The 22,059-nt window shown below is 37.7% G+C and overlaps 1 protein-coding gene across 3 annotated transcripts in view; it reads right to left on the bottom strand.

Moving 5' to 3' along the window:
- The window catches only part of RASGRF2 (Ras protein specific guanine nucleotide releasing factor 2), a 123,676-nt gene that overhangs the window by 21,446 nt on the left and 80,171 nt on the right, over positions 1-22,059 (bottom strand). For all 3 annotated transcript variants that reach the window (XM_085214322.1, XM_010726097.4, XM_010726098.4), the window contains exon 18: positions 11,664-11,770. In XM_085214322.1, the coding sequence (XP_085070448.1) occupies positions 11,664-11,770 (107 nt within the window). The remainder of the gene's footprint in view (positions 1-11,663; positions 11,771-22,059) is intronic.

Below are 22,059 nucleotides of genomic sequence, written 5' to 3'. Positions count from 1 at the left end.
ACTATTTTAGCTTGTTTGGAGAAGAAGATTTATTTATTTATTTGGGGTACAGAAATGGGATTATTTAGTGAAAGCATAAGGAATGTAACTGAACTACAAGAGAGTAGTGTTTGCTCCAGTGACTCTTAATAGAAAACCATTTGGAATATGAAGTTATCAAAATTCAGCTAGAAGAGAAATCTTGAAAAAAAATCTGCACAGACTAAGTTAACCAGTATAATTAATATTAGTGTTAGAATCACAGAATCATAGAATGATAAGGGTTAAAAGGGACCATTAAGATCATCTAGATCCAACCCCCCTGCTATAGGCAGGGACACCTCCCACTAGACCAGGTTGCTCAAAGCTCCCTCCAGCCTGGCCTTGAATGCTTCCAGGGAGGGGCATCCACAGCCTCTCTGGGCAGCCTGTTCCAGTGTCTCACCACCCTCGCAGCAAAGAATTTCTTTCTAACATCTAGTCTAAATCTCCGCTCTTCCAGTTTAAGGTCATTTCTCCTCATTCTCAACCCTTTATAAGGGCTACGAGCCCTTACAGAACATCCTTCCCCAGCTTTCCCACAGGTACCGGAAAGCTGTGATAAGGTACTCCCTGGAGACTTCCCTTTTTTGGGCTGAAGTGCCACAGCTCTCTCAGCCTGTCTTTGTAAGGGAGCTGCTTCAGCCCTCTAATCATCTTTGTGGCCCTCCTCTGAACCCACTCCAACAGCTCCATGTTCATCCTGTGTTGGGGCTCCAGAACCAGACACAGCACTTCAGCTGGAGTCTCACAAGAGCAGAATAGAGGGGCAGAATCATCTTCATCGACCTGCTAGTCAGCATTTTGTCTCCTCAATAGCAAAATGGTTTGTGTTCTTGCTAGTCAACGCAAAAGGACTGGGTTTTTGCATGCATTATATCCAATAAAAGATAATCTTTCCCAAAGGACAGAGAAAGTCCTCTATTAATGTTGTTTCGACAGGTATTGTCTTACAGCCCCAAATTTTGGCATTGTTTTTTCTTGTTGTCATCGTTTTTGTTGCTGCTCTGTGTTTTTTCTGTGCTTGGATTTTTCTTTTAATTACAATGTGTGATCTGCTTCTCAGATTGTGAGAAGAAAAGAACACTGAAGAAATGTGGAATTCAAAATAAAATTGTAGAGACAATCTATTTTCCAGCTAATGTCAGGAATCTATGAATTCCTAAGATATTGCAGGTGTAAAGAAAGCCCAAAGAATCTAGGGAAATGACTTAATGTACTTAAATTCTTGTAGAAAGTTTATCAGAATTATAGAAACACACCAAAAAACTATCAATTCCAAGAAACATTTGTAGATAAATAATTAGGTCTACCTCTATTATGAACATTATGCCTGAATATACACTTATATATTACACTTATTTATAGTATTGGTATGTGAAGATCAAAATGCAAACATGGATAGGTCTAGACATACTGTGTATTTGTATGCCATTTCGCTACATGTAGTTTTAAATTAATCTTGTGACATTTTTTATCCATTGTTATCTTCTGTTTATATATTTCTCTAATTCTTCAGCACGTCTAACCTGACAGTATCCCACCATGCCAGCACTAGGAGGAGTAGCAAAAAGAATGACACTAAATTCAGCATAAGGCAGACTGAAGCACCCACCAGGCCTGGCAGAAGCAAACAGGCTCCCTAATTTCTGCTAAGTAGAAGTACAGGCTGGCAAGCAGAAGTAAAGTTGCTATACTGGCTTACATTTAAACAGCTGCTCAGAATTCGCAGCATACCAGTATTCAGTTGGAATTTCTATATTTCTAAAGAAATGCAATCAGTCAGACAAGAATTGCTCTTGTTTTGAGCTTTTCATCAGGTGGATTTCAGTTTGACAGTGACTGAATTCTTTATGAAATGGTACATAACTCTAATATATTTTAGAGACCACATCAGCCTAAAGATTTGTTAGTTTTATTCAGATTTACAGTTGGCTTAAGCAGAGAAATTAACTAAGATTTCCTGGAAGAAATTCAATTTTTATTTGTAAGTCCATTATTGTCACTGGGGGGAAATGGTGCAGCTTCTATATTTAATATTTACAGTACAAAATCACTTATGAAAATAAAAATATAAATAAATAAATAAATAAATATATATATATATAAAAGACAGCTGATGAGTTAAGTAGGAGGGCTGCCCTGGAGTCACAAAGGATAAGAATAGGATGTATGAAGTTCTCAGCTGTTAAAAAGCACAATGGTGACCATCACTTATTTAAGTTCACAGCAGTAGAGCAGTGCAGAAGAGGTAACACACTGATGTTCTATTTACTGCTGAGCAGTGCTGCACAGAGCCAAGGACTTCTGACACTGTGCTGCCAGTGAGGAGCTGGGGGCTAACAAGAAGCTGGGAGGGAAAAAACCAGCACAGTTGACCCAACTGGCCAAAGCGATGTCACATACCATGTGGTGTCATATAGAACAATAGATCTGGGGAAGCTGGCCAGCATGCTGTCATTGCCTGGGGACTGGTTAGGCATCGGTGAGCAGGTGTTGAGCGACCCTCTTTATCTTGGCTCACAAGTTTGTTATTTATGGACTCAAAGAGGACGGGGTGGGAGTAAGAGAGCAACTGTGGTGCTTACCTGCTTATCAGGGTTAAACATCATCTCCTTTATAGCAGAAGAGCACCAAGTTCAGCATGATTACATTTTAAATTCATAACCAGCCTGTTGATCACTACCACCCACAAGACTAGATGGTACTGTTTTCTTCAGAAAGTACATACAAATTCTCTTGCCAGGAGGAGCTAGAAAAGCTGTGCTGCAGTATGAAAGTGCTTCAGAAGCAACCTACCCAGCTGAGTGAAAAATCAAGAAAAGGGATGTTGGATTTAGAATCACTGCCCAGAAGACAAGAGACTGTGACAGCGGCAGCAGAAAGCAGGAAAAACAACTAGATGCGCCAGTGAGATTTAACAAGAAATATGTAGGTTTATTACAGGTGGTAGTTATATAATTTTTAAGCTTTGTCACGGGAAACTCCCAAAGCATTTCCTCCTCCCTTTCTTTAAATTTTCTTAAGTGAGAGGAAACACTCTGCATTTAAACAATGTCAGGAAACACTGAATAACCCAGGCAAACAAAAGGGAGCTAAAACCTAAGAACATAATTTATTTGGAAAATATTTGAGTATGTCACAGAATCACAGAATGTCTGAGGTTGGAATGGACATTAAAGATCACCTAGTTCCTATCTCCTGCCTTGGGCAGGACTGCCCAGCAGACTGCCCAGCAGATGAGACTGCCCAGGACCCCATCCAACCTAGCCTGGAGCACCTGCAGGGATGGGGCATTCACAATTTCTCTAGACATCTGTGCCAGGGCCTCAGCACCCTCTGAGTAAAGAACTTCTGCTAACATCTAGCCTAAATCTCCACTCTTTTCAGTTTAAAGCCATTCACCTTATCCTACCACTTCAAAACAGTGTAAAAACTTAGTCTTCCTCCTGCATTTAAGCTCACTTCAAGTAGTGGAGGACTGCAGTGAGGTTCCCCCAGAGCTCCAGAACTTTCTCTTCTCTAGGCCAAAGACCACCAGTTCCCTCAGCCTGTCCTCATAAGAGAGGTACTCCAACCCTCTGATCATCTTCATGGCCTTCCTTTCTACCTCCTCCCACAGCTCCACATCTTTATTGAGCTGGGGAGCCCCAGGCCTAGATGCAGTACTCCAGATAGGGCCTCATGAGACCTGAGCAGAATTAGACAATCATCTCCTTTTCCCTGCTGGCCACTTTTGTGTTGATGCAGCCCAGGATACAGCCAGTCTTTAGGGCTGCAGTACACACTGATGGATCATGTCCAACTTTTTGTCCACCAGAATCTCCAAGTCCTTCTCAGCTGGGCTGCTTTCCATGAGTTCTTCTCCCAGTCCATACATATATCTAGAATTGCGTGAACCCAAGTGCAACACCTTACACTTGGCCTTGCTTGGACTTCCACCACATCTCTGGGCAACCTGTTTCAGCGCCTCCCCACTCTCATTATAAAAGACCTCTTCCTTATATCCAACCTAAATTTGCCCTTATTGTGTTGGAAACCTTTCCTCCTTGTCCTATCACAACAGACCCTGCTAAGTCTGTCCCCTCCTTTCTTGTAGTTTCCCCTTAGATACTGAAAGGCTACTCTCAGGTCTCCCCAGAGTGTTCTCTTCTCCAGGCTGAACAACTCCAGTTCTCTCAACTTGACCTTGTAGTGGAGGTGCTCCATCTCTTGAATCATTTTTGTGGCCCTCCTCTGGACATGCTCCAACAAGTGTATCTTTCCTATACTGAGGACTCTACTTCTGGATGCAGTACTCCAGGTAAGACCACACCAGCACAGAGTAGAGGGGCAGGTTTTCTTCCCTTGACCCGGTGGCTATGCTTCTTTTGATGCAGTCTAGTACACAGTTGGGCCATGAGGGAAGGTTCTCATCTGCCCATTTCTTAAGCCAGGGTTTTGGATGGCATCTCTTCCTTCTACTGTATCTACTGCACCACTCAGCTTGGAGTCATCAGCAAACTTGCTGAGGTCCCATTCTCTATATCATTGATAAAGATGCTGAAGAACCGGTCCCAAGATATACACCTATGGGACATTGCTTGTGACCAGCCTCCAACTGGACACAGAACCACTTACAACAACCCTCCAGCTGCAACCATCCAATCAATTCTTAATCTGTGGAATAGTCCAGTCTTCAAATCATCTCTCTCCAGTGCAGAGAAAAGGATGTGTTATGGGATCACGTCAATGGCCCTAGCAGGTCCATCATTTACCTCTTCTTTGTCCACCGATGCCATCACTCCACAGCAGAATGCCAATCAATTGGTTAGGCAAGGGAACTGTACAAGGAGTAATCATGAAGAAACCTACTGAGATCTTCAAAAATCTCCAACTTCAACAAACCTATACATGCTACCTGTAAAAATAATTTCATCTAAGTTCAGCTCTCAAAATACAGCCAAGAAGGCAAGAAAAAAAAACCTAGCAGAAAACAACTATTGGGACACTGGCTTCAGAGTTCTGATTGCCATGTGAAGAGGAGTAAGAGGAGTACAAATTGTCATGATAAATGTAATGCTTATCCCTTGTGACAGACTTTGCCGAATACATTTGGACCAATTTTCTTTGTTTCTCTCTATTGCTCTGAGGAAACACAGGAAAATTGCTCAAAAAGATGTGGCAGGCACACTTGGCTGACTGGAAGCAGCACACCCAAGCCTGCATGGCTCTGCATCATTACAAATGGACAGAAAACTAATCCATTGACCAAGAACACATCTGAAACTGGAAGCCTTTTTTCAAGCAGAGAAGGAAAGAAGCTGACTGCTTTCTAATCGAGATTTCCAGCACCAGTACATATAACTGGTTGTTTTCCAGATGTAGTTTACATTATCACTACAAACAAGAAGAATCAATGCACTGAAGTCTTTTCCTAGCAAATTCTCTTCATCTTTTGAATAACTACACAGTGAAGATCTTTCAGCCATAAATGATAAACAAGAAAAACTGAAGAGAGATATATTTGAAGGAAACACAGGGAAGCAGAAAAGACAAACGTAGAAATAACAAGAAATGCTCACATGGAAGGTTAGGGGAAAAGCATCGAGTAAGAAGATACGTCATTGAAGACAGAAATTGCTGGGGATATGGATAATGGCTAGGAAAAAGGAAAATTTTTAGAGATATCTGAAGTGAAAATGCTCTAATGGAGAGCAAAAAAAGAGTTTAATTAGTGAAGGGACGATAAAAATTTAATGAAGTATCAAAAATATCAGAAGGGAAAACTACACATACATCTGGAGTCAGGTTTTGGATGTCTCTATGAGTATTCGTACAATGTGGATTTACTGTGTGCAGACTCATTGTCCTTTGCCCCCACTGCCAGCAGCAAACTGAAAATAGCAGACGGGCACAGACATTGAGAAAGACTAGCACTGCTGCTGGCTATAACTGATTACTTTAAAGTGACAGGATAATGATAAAATCTTGCTGGGAGCCCAACACTGGATATGTCCAGGAGCAGAAAGAGACCTACTGAAAGACTATTCACAATGAAATTGGTACATTTTTAAATAGATGGATTTTTCCTTACAATTTTAATATATCTGTTCTTATGCCAAAGTGTAAACAGACAATCATTGCAATGACATCAACAGTGTAACTTCTAATTTACTTCACAGAAGATCAAACTCTATCATAATTAACTGGAATTACTCCAGTAATGCAGAACTCCACAACTTTTTTTTTCATAGAAGCGCAACTATCATACATAATTCTGCTGTATGAAATTTTTATAAATACACATACAACAAAATATTTACATATTTTGGAAAAAAAAAACAGATAAAAGATACTAAACCTGGCAATCAGAAAACATGCATCACTGTATCAATGAACTTCTAGTTCATTTCAGAAAGCAACCAAGGGACAATAGCTTTGTCTTCCAGCTAGTTTCAAGTGCCAAGAAACAATCGTCATTTAGGGAAGGAATGCCAGCTCTGGTTCTATAGTATCAGTGTTAGCTTGTCGGTTCAGGTTGAATATAATTAGGATAAAAGTACAAGCTACATTAATACCATGACTGAGTAATTCTCAGCACATACAACACAAACCTTTCATTATCCAAGAACTGTAAAATCCGGTAGTATAAAGGAACCTTGAAAGAAGAATCTAGCCACTAAGTACCGTCAGATTAAAGTAATCAGGAAATGTGACATCTCTGCCTCTAAGTTCTGGGACTTGGTACAAGTCAGAGCTTTGCAGGGCGACCTCAGTGAGAGTGGATCTGTCATGCTCCAGCAGAAGTGTGGATAGTGTATCTCTAATTAGTTTGACTGATTGCAAGCCTAGCTACTGTTCTGTGGGTGACTCATGCTCCCCACGGGTAATGGAATATCAAACCCTTATGTTTCTGCATTATTTGGACAAAGCACAATAACAGTTAAGTACATTACTACTGAATATGCATGTGTATTCTGCACATGGAGTAAATTCATGTAAACTTGATTTCTTTACTGAGTGACCAACAGTATGTCGAACACTCACTCACTCAAACACTCACTCACTCACAGCTCCCTTCTCCTTGTGGCAACCTCTTTTTCAATTCACAATTAGCATTTTTACATGTCTACTTCAGAAAGAACACCAGAAGCATCTTTGTTGTTTCAAGATACAGACCACAGATCTTAAGGGTTTACTTCACAGGTAGTCGGAACACAGAATATCTTGCTGTGAGAAAAATACAGATTATCACAGAGTTAATGTGGCTTAAGTGTGATTTGCTCACATTCTACAATAAGCTCACTGTAGCTTTGTCAGCTAAAATATTCATTACTTTATGCCTTTAAACAAGAGCCAAATAGGGCTCAGATGAATGAATTTTTATCTTTTTTTGTTATAATGCACAAAATGCGATTGGCCAATTAATGTGCAAGATATACTAAAACTACTGGTGCCTAACCATAATCTACTTTCTTGGATAATTTTCTATATACAGGTGTCTTTCTTCCGTATTCCCCAGGCAAGATCAGTAACTACATATGAAAAACCTTCTTTTGAAAACCGAACATGGCTTAATGAGGCAAGCAAGGGGATGATTTGTAGAAGGTTATTTCACTGTTGGAGCAAGACAGGAGTCAGGCACCGAAAACATGACCTACACTCTCAAAATGCAAGTTTTGGTCTGCTCCCCAGATCCTGTGGTAACTTCATAACTCACTGACACCATCTGGCAATCATGTTGTTTGTAATAGAGTCAAGATTTTCCAATTCATTCCAGCTGAGATTCTCAAAGAAGCCAGCGGGAACAAGAATCGAACTGTCATTCAAAACTGGGAAGTCTGGAAAAGCCAGCTTTTCTTTCCTCAGCAGCAGATGAAAAATTTTTCTCCTTGGACAAACTCCATTTCCATCTGCTTGCCACAGAAGCAGTATTATTCATTTTGTATATTGAAGTGTTTAGATAAAAGAAAGTATTGTTAAACAAAATGAGTCTGCAAGATCTCACCAGGAAAACAAAAATCATGCATGAACTTTCTCCTCTTTGCCTCATTTTCCCTTCCTATTTTTCCATCTCTGACAGGAGTTAAGTGGGAGTTTTGCCTTCATAAGTCCTTTCCATTCTCATCAAAGCTCTTGTCTTCATAGTAACTCTCTGCCTCAGCATTTGTGTTTTTATTGTTTACAACCAGAGAATCCTACGCTCTTCCTCTCAATTATGTTCTGAAAACAAAATGGAAACATGAACATTCAGCTGTTATTTTGGGAAAAAGAAAGCTTTGTTGGCCTATCAATGTTTGAATGAAGAGAAGAAGAGCATGAAAAAAAGAGGGGTTAAAGAAAATGAAAAGAACGAAATTAAAAAAAAAAAAACAACTGGAAAGTCTTTCATGCACTAAAAAAAAAAAAGAGAAAAGAAAGGAAAAGGAAAGAAGGAAAAGGAAAGGGGAAGGGGAAGGGGGAGGAGAAGAGGAGGGAAAAGGACAAGGGGAAGGAGAAGGAGAAGGAGAAGGAGAAGGAGAAGGAAAAGGAAAAGGAGAAGGAAAAGGAAAAGGAAAAGGAAAAGGAAAAGGAAAAGGAAAAGGAAAAGGAAAAGGAAAAGGAAAAGGAAAAGGAAAAGGAAAAGGAAAAGGAAAAGGAAAAGGAAAAGGAAAAGGAAAAGGAAAAGGAAAAGGAAAAGGAAAAGGAAAAGGAAAAGGAAAAGGAAAAGGAAAAGGAAAAGGAAAAGGAAAAGGAAAGGTCAGCAATACAGGTTTGATTCCCCTTGCTCAGCGTGGTAAAAACAAAAAGCAGAAACTGTATATCACATTACATGAGTATGTTTGTTCCAAATTTTTGTCTGTGCCTTAGGAGCTCTTGGAGACATTAATTAGTTCCTTCTGCCATTCTGAAAGGGCTGCAGATCTGGCATCACAATATATTTACTCAGAATTTAAGTGAGGGTCCTACACAATGAATGACACAACTTTTAAAAATAATTAGTGCTTTTTCTAAACAGTATTTAGGATCATTTCAAGATAACAGAACTGCTTCATGAATGCATATTCTCTCTGAGTAGGCTGAAATATTAATTTTAATGATTCTGTTTTCTGCACACAGACAAGTTTACATATTAAATGGCATCCACGATCAGACAAGTTTTTAAAAACACGTGCTTAAAAAATACCTAATCTTCCCCAACTGTGGTTTTGACACAACTGCAAGATGTTGTAGAAAGCTAATTAATTCCACAGTCCAGCAGATGAAACATCTTCAAGACCTAGCCAAGAACTGGATGGAGGAAAGTGAGGAAATACAAAGCTTTGAAATATTTGTTTGGACACTATCTCTCTCCCTTGGTTCATGCACTAACCTTGACCTGTGTTATTAAACGCTAGAGAGTAAAACACTGAAATGAACCAAAGGGATCCAGAGGGAGGAATGGAGGGTAGGGAATAAATAACTTGAATAGAATTTGCAAGCACATTTATGACAGATGGCTGAACATTTCTGAACATAGGCTACATACTGTTTTGTGACTGTGCAACACCTTGTATACCCTTGGCACTGAAACGCTATGAATCAGTACCATCATTCAGGCAAATAAATAACTTGTAAATAAATTACTATTACTGGTATCAGAGAACCAGAACTGAGTTAATCACATCCTGCAGAGATAGTCATATGCTGCAACACTAAAGAGAAAGCTAAACAATGCTCCACAATTCACCCATCTAATGCCTTTGCATCTTTTTATCCACTAATGAGGAAATGGCACTTCGGCAGAAAAAGTCTGGAAAATGCTATCAAGAAAACATACTGAGTGACTCACTTATCTTTGCAAATACCAACTTATTTTGTCAACTGTTTTCCTTGCTCTTTTTTTAAATGAATAAGACCTGCCCATTTCTGTGGATGAAGGTGAAAGATGTCTCAGGTACACTGATGGCCTGTGAATGATGCAAATACCTTAAAATGCAATAAAGTTTTTGGCACGTCTGTTGATCCCACAGAATTCTTGTGCTTCCACTGTTATGTCATTTTGGAAATCTAATAAGCATTTCTTCAGCAGACACGAGTGGTTAAGGGTTCTCTGGTTTGCAGTTTGTGTTCTTAATGTAAAATGAGGCTCTAAGCTACTGCTCTCCAAGGACTATCTATCTTCACTGGCAACATTTCATACTGTTTGGCCGGACAGTAATTCTTCTCTTGCCTTCCTTAAAGCAGTCCTGATCTTGGTTTTTTATTAGGCAGGAACTAGCCAGTCATTTCTGTTTTGCTTAGGTCTTGTGTCCTTCCTTTGTCCCTTGTCTCTCAAGAAAGAACACAAACATCTGATTACATGCTTTGTTACTGCAGCATTCATTACTTTTTGTGCCAAAGTCCTTGCATTTTAAAATATTTGCTTTACTGGAATAGTGGGTTAAGAGAGAGAGAGAGAATTAAAATCTGCCATCCTTGCAAGAGAAAAAACAAAAGGCAGTAATGATTAGAGAGCTCAAGTAACAGCTTCCTCTTTGAAAATTCACTGTTTTGGACTTTTGTCCATTACCTTAATTCCCACAGTAGTTTTAAAAAAATACTAATTGTGTAATTTTCTGTAAAAGTAGGTGCTAAAATAATCAGGACAATATCGTATTTTTGCATATTACTGTAGGCCTTTGGTATGGGAACAGATAACGTCTTCATTTCAAGGAGAGAAAGAATATTTTTGTTAAATTGACACAGTGATGGAGAATGCTTACGCTCTTCACAGTTACTCTGTGTTTATACCAGGGAATCATCACAATTCAATCAGGGTCAGCACTGAAACTGAAACATCAGTTTAGTAAGTTGTAGAGATTTACTTAATGTAGACAAAAGTCTGATGACTCTGTCATTTAATTAACATGGAAGGTTGACTCACAGCACTCACTTATTGATAGCTATAGCACAGACGTAGCATGTACAGTACAATGCCAAAATCTCTTCTTGACTATTCAGCTTTTCAAACACGATCAGTTTTCACACTTGCATTTCCTACTGGCTTCATTCACTAACACATTTGATCTCTGTCAAAACTAAATCCATTATAAGGACAAAAAGGGAATAGTGTTTAACACAGGAGAGTGCTGCAGTCAGCTGTGCAATGAACCCTGCTTTGATCATGTGTTCTCGATTATTAACATGGAGCAATAAAGCAGTCAATAACTGCCACAGTGTACCGTCTGCCCAAGGCTTAAAGATGTTTCATATGCTTCCATAATGCTCTCTTGCTAGTTTCCTCATTTTCTTCTGTCCCTGTTTCCATTCTTCCCTCCATTGTTTCTTTCAGTAATTTTCCTCATAGTCTGCTGGATGCATGCAAGATCTTCCAATGTTCCTCTTACCTAGCAGCTTAAAAGACACTGCTATGTAAGAAATTCTACTAGTTACTCCATTTTGTGATCAGATTCATAGAATTGGACTGTAGAGTGACAAAAAGGAAGGACTGGTGCATCTTTCCAGATATGCTTCAGAACAAATATATAAATATCTTTATGCATCACAAGCATTTCAACACATTCAATCAAAGTAACCTAACAGTCCCACAGTATTTTGTAGAGAGAATCAAAGTACATAAACTCCATTTGTTCAGTGAAGTCAGACAGCATTTTTCCACTTACACAATACAAATGGAGAGAACAAGTGCAACACAAGAATACCTGAGAGTGCTTGGAGACCCAGTGACGTAAGACATTCAGGACGCGATTAGTTGCTGCTCTGCGTATTATGAACTCTTTGTCACACACACGTTCAGAATTGTTAAAACCTATGAGGAAAAAACACACACGTAAGAATTAAAATTAACAGAGCTATTACATTTCTTCAAATACTGTATTTATAACTGCTAAATAGAAGGCTTATTTGAGCATTTGTGAGCAATGAAAAGAAGAAAACTTGTATTTCAAATGTGATGATTTAGACCACTGTAATTATGCAAAACCAGTACAATATGATCTTGTCCATCATATATAATGCAGATATCTACTTGGTCTACTGTTCAGCTTCAGAAAGATGGAGAGTATTGGTTTGTGTCATGAACATCAAGACAGGTCTCCCGTCAGTATGAAAGAAACAATATAAAACATGACTAACCTAAAAGCAAACAGAGCCTGTAATCAAGCAGGCTATATAAAGCAAGCGTGAATTAGAAATAGGAAAGTGGTACATCATAGAAGTGGTACACTGTAAGGAATCAGAGCAGGATAACAATTTAAATATAGAGAAGAAAAAGTTCAGCACAAAAAATGTTCCTCCCTTCATGAAAACAGCATTCTTCAGGCTCTACCAGTCAACAGCACATACAAACAGCTTATTTTTTTTTTTTTTTATCACTGTAGTGACAAGAAGGTGGGAAGGTATACGGAAAATACATTTACATACTGAAAGCAATGATGTGCCAAATACGACATTTCCCCACACATCTTATAATGTCAACTTTTTTATAGTCATCAATATTTACTCTTCCAGAAATGTTTTTAAAAATCACAGAATCATAGAATTTCTCAGGTTGGAAAAGACCTTAAAGATCATTAAGTCCAACCACGACATAACCATACTTCCCTAACTCTAACAACCCTCCTCTAAATCATGTCCATGGGCACCACATCCAAACAGTTCTTGAATACATCCAGGGACAGTAAGTTTGTTATTACATTCACAGCATTGTTTCTTGCCTGTTTTGTTGTAGCTGTATATTACTAATAAAATAATTATATTAAACACTTCTATAAAAAAAAAACAACAAAACAAATGATAACTCTGACAAAACTCTTCAGAAGTTAATTTAATTTTTCTCTAGATTTCTTTTGGATTTGATCTTACACTACATTGTTTTCCATTTCACACAACGCAGAGTCCAGGAACAACTGGAAACTCCCTTACATATGGATCAGCGCTTTGCAATTTTTTTGGCATGATAGCTGTTCCGAAGCCTGTATATTATTAGAAAGACCAAGGGGTGATTAAGCATCTATTTATTCTGTGAAAAGAACATTGGAGGTATTTTCAGAGTCTAGTATTAGCATTATACTATTTTTATCACAGATATTAAACATATTCAGTCCAAAAAAACAAATTGCTGTTCTGCATTTTCAGACAGAAGGAAAAAAACAAGTGCAACTGCAATTATGTATTCTTTACAACAGGCTGAACCCCAGATTCTCTATTCTATTTCATAGAAGTTTTTTTGAAGTATGGCATATTACATTGTAGTTGATATCTAAGACTCAGTAGTAAAGGTATTAACATATCTTCAGGAGTTTCATTGCCCATAAAAAGCGAAGTAAACAAAATCTCTGAGGCTTTACTTAGTAAAAGGTAACCTAGGCAACATTTTGTGTGTTAATTTTCTACGCTTTTTGCAGTTAACCTCTTGCAGAAGCAATTAGGCATACACATTATAAACTGCTCAATTAGCCACTTAATTGCAGCAGTGAAAGTCACAATGAAAATCATGTATTAAAGCAGTAGAGTCTCTATGAAAGTAACATAGAGGAAAATAAGTTTTGATAAGTTGAAAGGAAAAAAGGAGAGAAAACTACAGAAATAGTTTCAAGCTATCTGCAAAAAAAAAAAAAAAAAAAAAAGAATAAAAAGAGGAAGAAAGGAAAAATGTAAAGCCCTACGGATCACTCAGCAAACTTCTATGGTTCTCAGAATTTCATCAATTTTTAATCAGTAATTAGCTTTAATGGATTCTAAGCAACATATTTAGTAAGATCCACATAGTCAGTAGCTAATGTTGATGACTTGATTGGATACACAGAGATGCCCAATTGTGTATAAAGAGAACTTGGGTGACCAGAAATGTACAGGTGTAGAGGTATATTTAACTTCATGTGTGTTAACTCTGTACATCTACAGGTACAAGACTCCGGATAAATAGCTATGTAACATATTTGTTCAAAACAAAACAGAATATCTACCGATTTCATAATCACTTTGTTTTTAAATACCAAAGACATCAAAATGCCAGGATGTGCTTCTTTCTCTTTCCACAAAACATTTATGCTTGATTGTTCTTTCTGAAAAAAGGAACCCTAAAACACTTCAGGAATGCTTTTTGTCAATCTGCCAACTGATTTTGAAAAAGACTTTGTTTGTAGGATTTTCTTCTGGACTCTCAAAAATTATGTGGAAATGTGATGCATTACAAAATTCCCAAAAAGAGCACCAGAGATCAGCATCTTCTATCTAAGACCAGAAAGGCACACAATAAAAATTGTTACACCGCTACCCTGGTCTGTTCCTTGCCTACAGTAGTTTCTTTCCAGCTTTGACTTTTCAATACTCAACATGCTTTGGTGTAAAATGCTGAAGTTGCCTAGGGAATGGACAGGTTTCTGCTGTCTGTACTAACAAGCTTTCACTGCACCTTTACTTCACGTACTTGCTTTTTATCTCTTTCTCTATTTCTATTTTGTAATTAATTATATCCTTGAAAGCTTTCAGAAAAAATGTGTATAGCATAGTATGCAGGAAAAGCCCTCCTCTGGTTCCACTCTCCACCCTCCATCCCCAAACAGAAAATTATAAGAACTAAATGGTATGCTGGAAATAACTCAAAAGTCAAGGCCAGTATTGTCACTATTCTTTGTATACAAGAAGACACAGCCTCCTTCTACACAGATGTTTGGCTTTACCTCAGTGTTCTCCTTCTCAACTTGTTTTGAGTAACAATAGACCTTAGCTAGGCTCCACAGTCTGTAGTTTTGACAACAACACAGCAGAGTCAGGCCTCGTATGCTGGAGAACAATATACAGAATTCCAGGACCTCCCTGATGCAGCTGAGGTTGGAGCAGGCAAAGTTGGTGGGGCTTGCAGTGTTCAGAAAATGAAGCCTCTGCTTCTTTTCTGTGATAATACTTCAAATGTTTCTGCAAAGATATGGAATGAACAGCAAGCAGTTCTGGGCAAAGGGACTGATTATTCCCACTTCAAGAAGGGGTAACCAGACATTCTGGTCAACACTGAGGACATACTCTACAACAGAGATGCAAATGAAGAACTGTTCTTCATGATGATGGAGATGTGCCAGTCATCACCGACCAGTGTGGTCAGATGTCCAAAAGCAAAGCAGATTATCTTCACTAGGTCTACCACCAGAAGTGAGAACCTTTTGAATGGTGTTTAGCACACCACTCGTTCTTAGCTTTTCAATTCCAAACTAACTGATAACTGAAAGGGAGCTAGAGACTGCCAGCAGATGGTAAAGATGGTTACCATTCACATCATTAACATGCCATCAAGCACAGATTAATTAGATTATACTTAAAATTCTAAGTTTTTTTAGTAACTTCTAGATAAACTTCAGTGACTATATACATGAATTTGCCATTACAATCATAGACAAAAGCTACTATTATTTTTATCTACCCACCTATACTTCAGAAGAGGTAAGTGTGAAGCTATACTTAGATAGGTATCAGCAGACCTGTTCAAAACTAATAAGGCAACTCCCTCACAGACAGCAGAGCAACAGCTAAAAACACCCACCATTCAAAATGCTGGACTGTATTATTCCTGATGCTAAGAGAACTCTGACGCATTATCAGACTAAATAAAAGTTGGTGAATACTGACTGTACAAGCAAAAGAAATTTCATTAGTTCTTACAGTCATTGAATAGATATTTTCATTAACGAGAATGTGAGAATATGTAAGAAATACAGTATCAAGAATATACAAATTGCACAGAATTATGGTGTTAATTTTAGGAATATTATAAAACTCAGAAAAAAATAGCAGATGTAGGAGCTGTAAGCAAATAAGATCACTAAGCACTGCTACCTTCTGGTGTTTTAACTTTGAAAGGAAAGGTCTAAACAAAACACAAAGAAAAAACAACAAAAACTTATTACCACAGCAAAATTAATATAAAAGCAGAGACATGCAAAGAGAAGTTCTTGGCCAGCATTCTTTTTTTCCAACTTTCAAAGCCATGTGGTCTCTGGGTAAGGAAGTGCCAAAGATAGCTACAAACTGACATGTCTGCTAAAGGTAACCCAACTTCTATGTATCCTTCAATCCTGACTGCTTTTGAACATGTGGTCTAGCAAGAACTGCATGTCACCTACTGCAAAAAGTAGGTGAGAGCCAGAAACTTGCGGGGCTACACAGTATTTACTTTTTCTTGTCTACATGTAAGCATGAAATAATATCTTTTGAGGGACAGCACAAAGCATGCAGTACAACATTTGAGATTATCACTTCACTTCAGCAGACAAAAAGGTGCACTTACAACAAAGAAGCGATTCCACTACCAAAGAGCTTGCAATCTTAGCACATTAACAATCCAGAGCAGCTGCTCGATATGGACAAATGGGAGAGAACAGTGGGACTGAGGGAAAGTGCTGATAAGCCTGACAGGCAGACTTAGCTGAACAGCAAGTCGACAATGTACTTAGTATAAACAGAATTGTGTCCAGGTGAAGTAACAAAAAAAATATGGCATGCGGAGGAACAACATGGCACACAATTTCATCCACTTTATGGAAGTCAATGGCAAAAATAGATCACTAATTTTACTGAGCCCCTTTGCTCATTAATCACAGTTTTTTCACTCTGCTACTGCAGAGTATAAGAGGCTGGAAGAGATACACAGCCTCTGTCACACACTGCCCAGGATTCTTACTGAAACGCAAACCTTTATTGGTCTGCAGATGTATCAGCTAAAAGAAACAGCACTGAACTACAGACTAGCCTTGGGAATCAAGAGAGACTTCAGCTCAAATGCTAACTGCAATAAATGGAAAGATTTCATTATACATCTCAGGTCTATCTCAGAGATCATTAATTCTACCAAGCAGTTTCCCGTTACGCTTTAACACTGCCAGATCTATGCTGGTATTCCTCATATACTCATCCTACCTCGTTTGGGTCTAGAAACAGTTTTTAACTCTGATTATACAGTCCCTTGCATAATACCATTCCTGACTTAGACACTCTTAGACACTCCTCCACGGAGGCCGTAAATCTATGTAAAATTAACAAAATAGCCATACTTCACGTCTTAGTTTCAGCTGAGATGGAATTGTCTTCAGTGTCTGGTATGATGCTATGTTTTGGTTCTAGGAGAAAAACAATGCTGATAACACACTGATGTTTCAAGTTGCTGCTAAACAGTGTTGTACAGAGCCAAGACCATTCACAGTGAAGGGTCCAAGGAGCTGAGAGGGAACAGAATTAGGACAGCTGACTTAAACTGGTTGAAGGAATATTCCATATCATATGACATCATGCAGAAGGAGAGCACTGAACGGGTGGGAGTTCATCTCATTCTCTTCTGCTGCTCAGGGGTGAGCGGGGCATTGGTCAGGGGGTGGCGAGTATCACTTGTTTGTGCATCACTTGTTATGTACATTCATACATATATATTTATACATAGTCATAACTATTATCCTTTACTTTTTCTCTGGCTTAGTAAATAGTTTTATCTCAACCCACAAGTTCCACTGCTTTATTCGTGATTCTCTCCCGCACTGCACTGGGAAGGAGGGGGAGTGAGCAAATGACTGCGTGGTGCTCAACCACCTGCTGGGTTAAACCACAATACTCCATCAGTTGAAATTTTATCTAGCTTACTATGCAGACACAAATGCTTACGGAAACAATCTTTAAAATGGAGATTTTAAGGCAGCCTTTCCCATAGTGCATAATGGCATAATGCAGTTTGGAAGCTAAGCATCATTTCAATTAAATCAGGGGCAAAGCATGCATGATTTCCTCTAAGTTCATCTTCACTGTGGTTACAGAAGAGGATATAAGGGAAGGGTCTCATTTAGCAGAATGTCAGTATTTTCTAAGATTTAGTTAGGGTTCTAGATTCAAATACGTTTCTCAGGTAGGACTACATGCAGACTCCAAGGTGAAACAATCAGAAATATTTCACAGCATGTATCCATTTCGGTCCTGAAGGATGCAATCCTTCCACATCAGAAATAGTAGCAATATTTCTGATCATTAATAATCTTCACTGTAATCTACTTTCAAGCAATTTATTTTTCCTGCAGTGTCTGCTGAGATGAATGTAGGCTGCTTTCACATCTATTTTCTTCAAATAATGGTGATATAGAACTCTTACCACATGCTATCAAACACAATGCTGATTTGCCATCATTGTTAAGTTATTAGTATTAGTTGGTACTACTTCTTCTAACATAATTTAATCACCCTGCTTGTGCACTTCTCTTTAGACTGTTATGCAAGATCCAGTTTCACCTCCAGATGTTTTTATTACAGGTACTATTATCAAAACTGTTTTTTCTGAAGCTACCACCAAAGAAAACAAAGATGTTGAATAAACATGAATCTCAATATCTGAAGACACAAACACATTCAATTATGACAGTATATTTTACATAATATGCTTCCTTCATGAGAAAGTCTACAGCACTTTACATTGGTAGATGTCATTAGCTACCCCACTCATAAAGCAAAAGCACAGAAGGACACCATATATCACTGTTTCCACCACCTTTCGAACTCCTACAGTCTGGATCAGATTTAAAGGTCTTGCTGCATGACATTGTGAGATAGAGAATGGACCTTTCCCCTCAAAAGTTACAGGAAAGTCCCAATAGCACAGTCATGTTCTGCATTTTCTTGTTCTACAAAGCAAACTTGTCTCGATCAGAAATTCACATAATTCCCCATTTAAAAGCCACTCTCAACCAACCAAAGTATTTATACTACACATTTTGCACTGTGTGTGCTAAAGGAATTGATCAATGCACACTCACTTTTATACTTTGCTTAATATGTCAAAAAAACCTCTGAGTCCAGTTGCAATAATCCTAACAACTTCATTTTATTCTTCAGTGTTAATAAAGTAGGACATGATTCCTGACCGCAGTAACTAACTTGTTTTGATGACAGATCACCTATTTGGAATGACTTATAATTTGAATTCCCCAAATTAGAGGAAATTTGTCTGTACTTAAGAAGAGTAACTACAGCTAGGTTCTAGTGACTCTCCTAACAAAAAATCCTTCATTTCTAAAAAGCGTTTTATCAATCAGTTTTAATAAAATACCCTGGAATCATATACTGAAGCATTAGCATCTAATATGGTTGAAAAATGCACTCCAACAACTGAGGAGGTAACAAGCTGCACTGCCCATAAAACGGACAACCAATAATTAAAAAAAAAAAAAGTGTAAAATACATTTCCCTCTCTTTTGTGTTTTTTTCTTCTGGTAAATGCACTCATGGGCTGTAAACCAGTCCAGCTCAAATCCTGAAAGCTTAGGGTCGGCAAGCATCAGCAGTACTTTGACCTGAATAAAGAATAAATGCAACACCCAGGCTTCAACCAGAGTGATTTTCATACACAGATTAAAATTGAAATAGTGTCTGCAACATACGTAGCACACACCCACACCTAATTTTAAAAGGCTTTCACTGACATAACTAAAAAGTTTGGCTGACAGTTTTAAAGATATGCATGTTTATTGGTCATAGATTCTCAAGCAAATAATGAGTTTCACATATTCTCATGGAAAAGCATAAGAAAACAAGCAGTCTAATTGATAAGAAATCTAAACTTGCAAGGATTCTGCTCTTCTTTTATTTTCTCTCATTAGAATATTAGATCACCATACATCAGCTAGCTGGAGAATGCCAGAACTGGAAATAAGGCCATTTATATTAACTGAGAGGAAAAGAAGCAAAAAGAAGATGAACTCCCACTCACTGCAAAAAGAACAGCAAATTTGACCAATAATACAGTCCTCCTTCTTCAGGAATTACCAAATGTGCATATTCAGATATATAAAGGAATGGGTCATATGAGAAGTTGAAGGCTTGAAGATAGGAATTATCAAGTCTAACCATGCTCTTCAGGCCACCTTAGTTTGAGAGAGGCATATATAATCATTTACTATGCCATGGCTTGGCTTGTTTCATGAAGAGTTCACAGCTCATATCGTATCAAAAGCAGTGATCATTACAAAAAGAAGAAATCGAGTACCCAAAGCATTTCAGGCTTTTAATTTCACTTTTACTGGTCCTTGGGAGTTCTGAAATCATTTTGTTCTAAGAAATATGCTGCTGAAAATCCCTGCTGTATCCTCCCACGTCAAGAGTAATTCCAAGTATGTACTTGATTCTTCTGCCTAAAGCCTCCACAGCAAATACAATCCAACTATCAAATCAAGTCAAGGGATTATAGTCTTAGTAAAGTAAATCCCATTGGATTCACACGCATCAGCTGATGTACAATAGTGTAACACAGAGAGAGCTATAATTACTGTTTTTCATTTCTGCAAAATATTTAAGAGAAAGGTTAGTAAACTATTTTTAAATAAGTCTTGCTTTAGAAAGGATTTTTCTAATAATAGAAACTTAAAGAACACATAACTGAGACAAAGCAGTTAAAATATTATGTTGTGAACTTGAACCAAAATCCCAAAGTCTAAAAATCTGTCTAACCAGTGAAATAATTTTAGTGTAATCAGTGGGAAATAAGATAGATGTCTAAATAATATGCTTAACATCAACAGACTATTCCAAGTCCTAATCATAACATTAAGGTTGCTAATTACAACGATCTAGATGAGATGTTAAAACATAGGTACAATGAAGAATGAAAATACTCCTATAAAGTCTACTATTCAAATTTGAAAATTCTCCCTTTTGCATTTCTTTGAAAAAAAGCTACTGCTACAGGTAGGCTGGCACAAACTTTTGGGAATTATTATTTCTTTTTCAATTAAGACATGCTCTTGGGAGAGCATGTCAGAAGGTCACACTTGTTAGAGGATCTTTAGAATTTGCTTAACACCAACAGTATAACTGCAATTATACAACTTGTTCTAGAAAATCTAAAACACACCTTAGGAAGTAAAAACAATCAAGAATCTGTTTGTTAATGTTTTTGTAAGTAAAATTCAGCAGCAATGAAGTTGCATTTTTATTTTTGGAACACTGTGATAAACATATGGCTTTAGAGAAAACAGCGTCGTTTACTCTTCTGTTAGATAAAAATGAACGTGTGTGCATTAGCATTTACATATGTTATACCCACACAGGGAATGAGTATCTATCTGTACCTTTAGTCTACAACACATACTAGAATACGTTTTCAAAAATAGAAAGAACTGGTAATTCCATTAGGATAGAACCCTATTCTTTTTTTCTTTCAGCAACAACAAAGGGAGACAACAAGGAGTTGTAATTCACCAAAACTCGATACTAAATTTTGGGTTACATGCCTATATTTTCAAAACCATATCTGCTTTCATGGAAGTTTTATAAATATTTGCTTGTATGTGTAACATCCTAGTTCAATTTTCTAGTGAAATCCTGGGCCACACATCAAAATCTCATGTCCGTATTAATAAACATAACTCTACGAAAGAAAAGATCTTCCATTTCAAAAGCTGTTGTAGCCAACTATATTTACACACTGCAGAATATCATGACAAATTTGCAATGAAACAGCAATTCTTTTTCCTATGACTGATTTATATAAAATAACTGTAGGAAACAATTGACAAAGAAGAATTTACCAGCCTACCTTAACAATTATATTTGTAATTGGTTTAGTACATCTTAAACAGTTTTTTATTGTGGTAATGTATGAATTATCTTCCATGAATAAGGACAAGAATGGTGACATTGCAGCTGATGTATCTTTTAATTTGTATGACAGCCAAGTAAGTCTGCCCTGATTCCTGCTATGCCTCTTAGTCCTCAAGGAACACACAGGCAGTTTTTACCTGCTGAATTGTTTCTGCATTTCAGCTCTAGCTTTTCATTTGTTTAATTACAGACTCTGTATTCTTTCAGCCTGCTTTATCAGCAATACTAAAAGCCTAGCACACCTTTTTGTTGAATGCTCACAGTCTTTTCAAGAACTATTCAAAGTAAGGTTTCAGACTTTTAAAATACTCAGTGTGCAGAGCCACAAAAGACATGATAAAGTTCTATGAAAACATACAGCTAGAAAAAGAAAACTGCCTAAAAGCTTTTTGGATTTTTTTCCACTAGTTGGCCTGTACTTTTTACATAATCCAAAGGAAGTGTTTTACAGAACTGTTCTGATTTTTTTTAAGA

This window comes from Meleagris gallopavo, chromosome Z, assembly GCF_905368555.1.
Source record: "Meleagris gallopavo chromosome Z, MGAL_WU_HG_1.1, whole genome shotgun sequence".
Lineage (NCBI taxonomy): Eukaryota > Metazoa > Chordata > Aves > Galliformes > Phasianidae > Meleagris > Meleagris gallopavo.
This window is presented reverse-complemented; position numbering and strand designations above follow the sequence as displayed.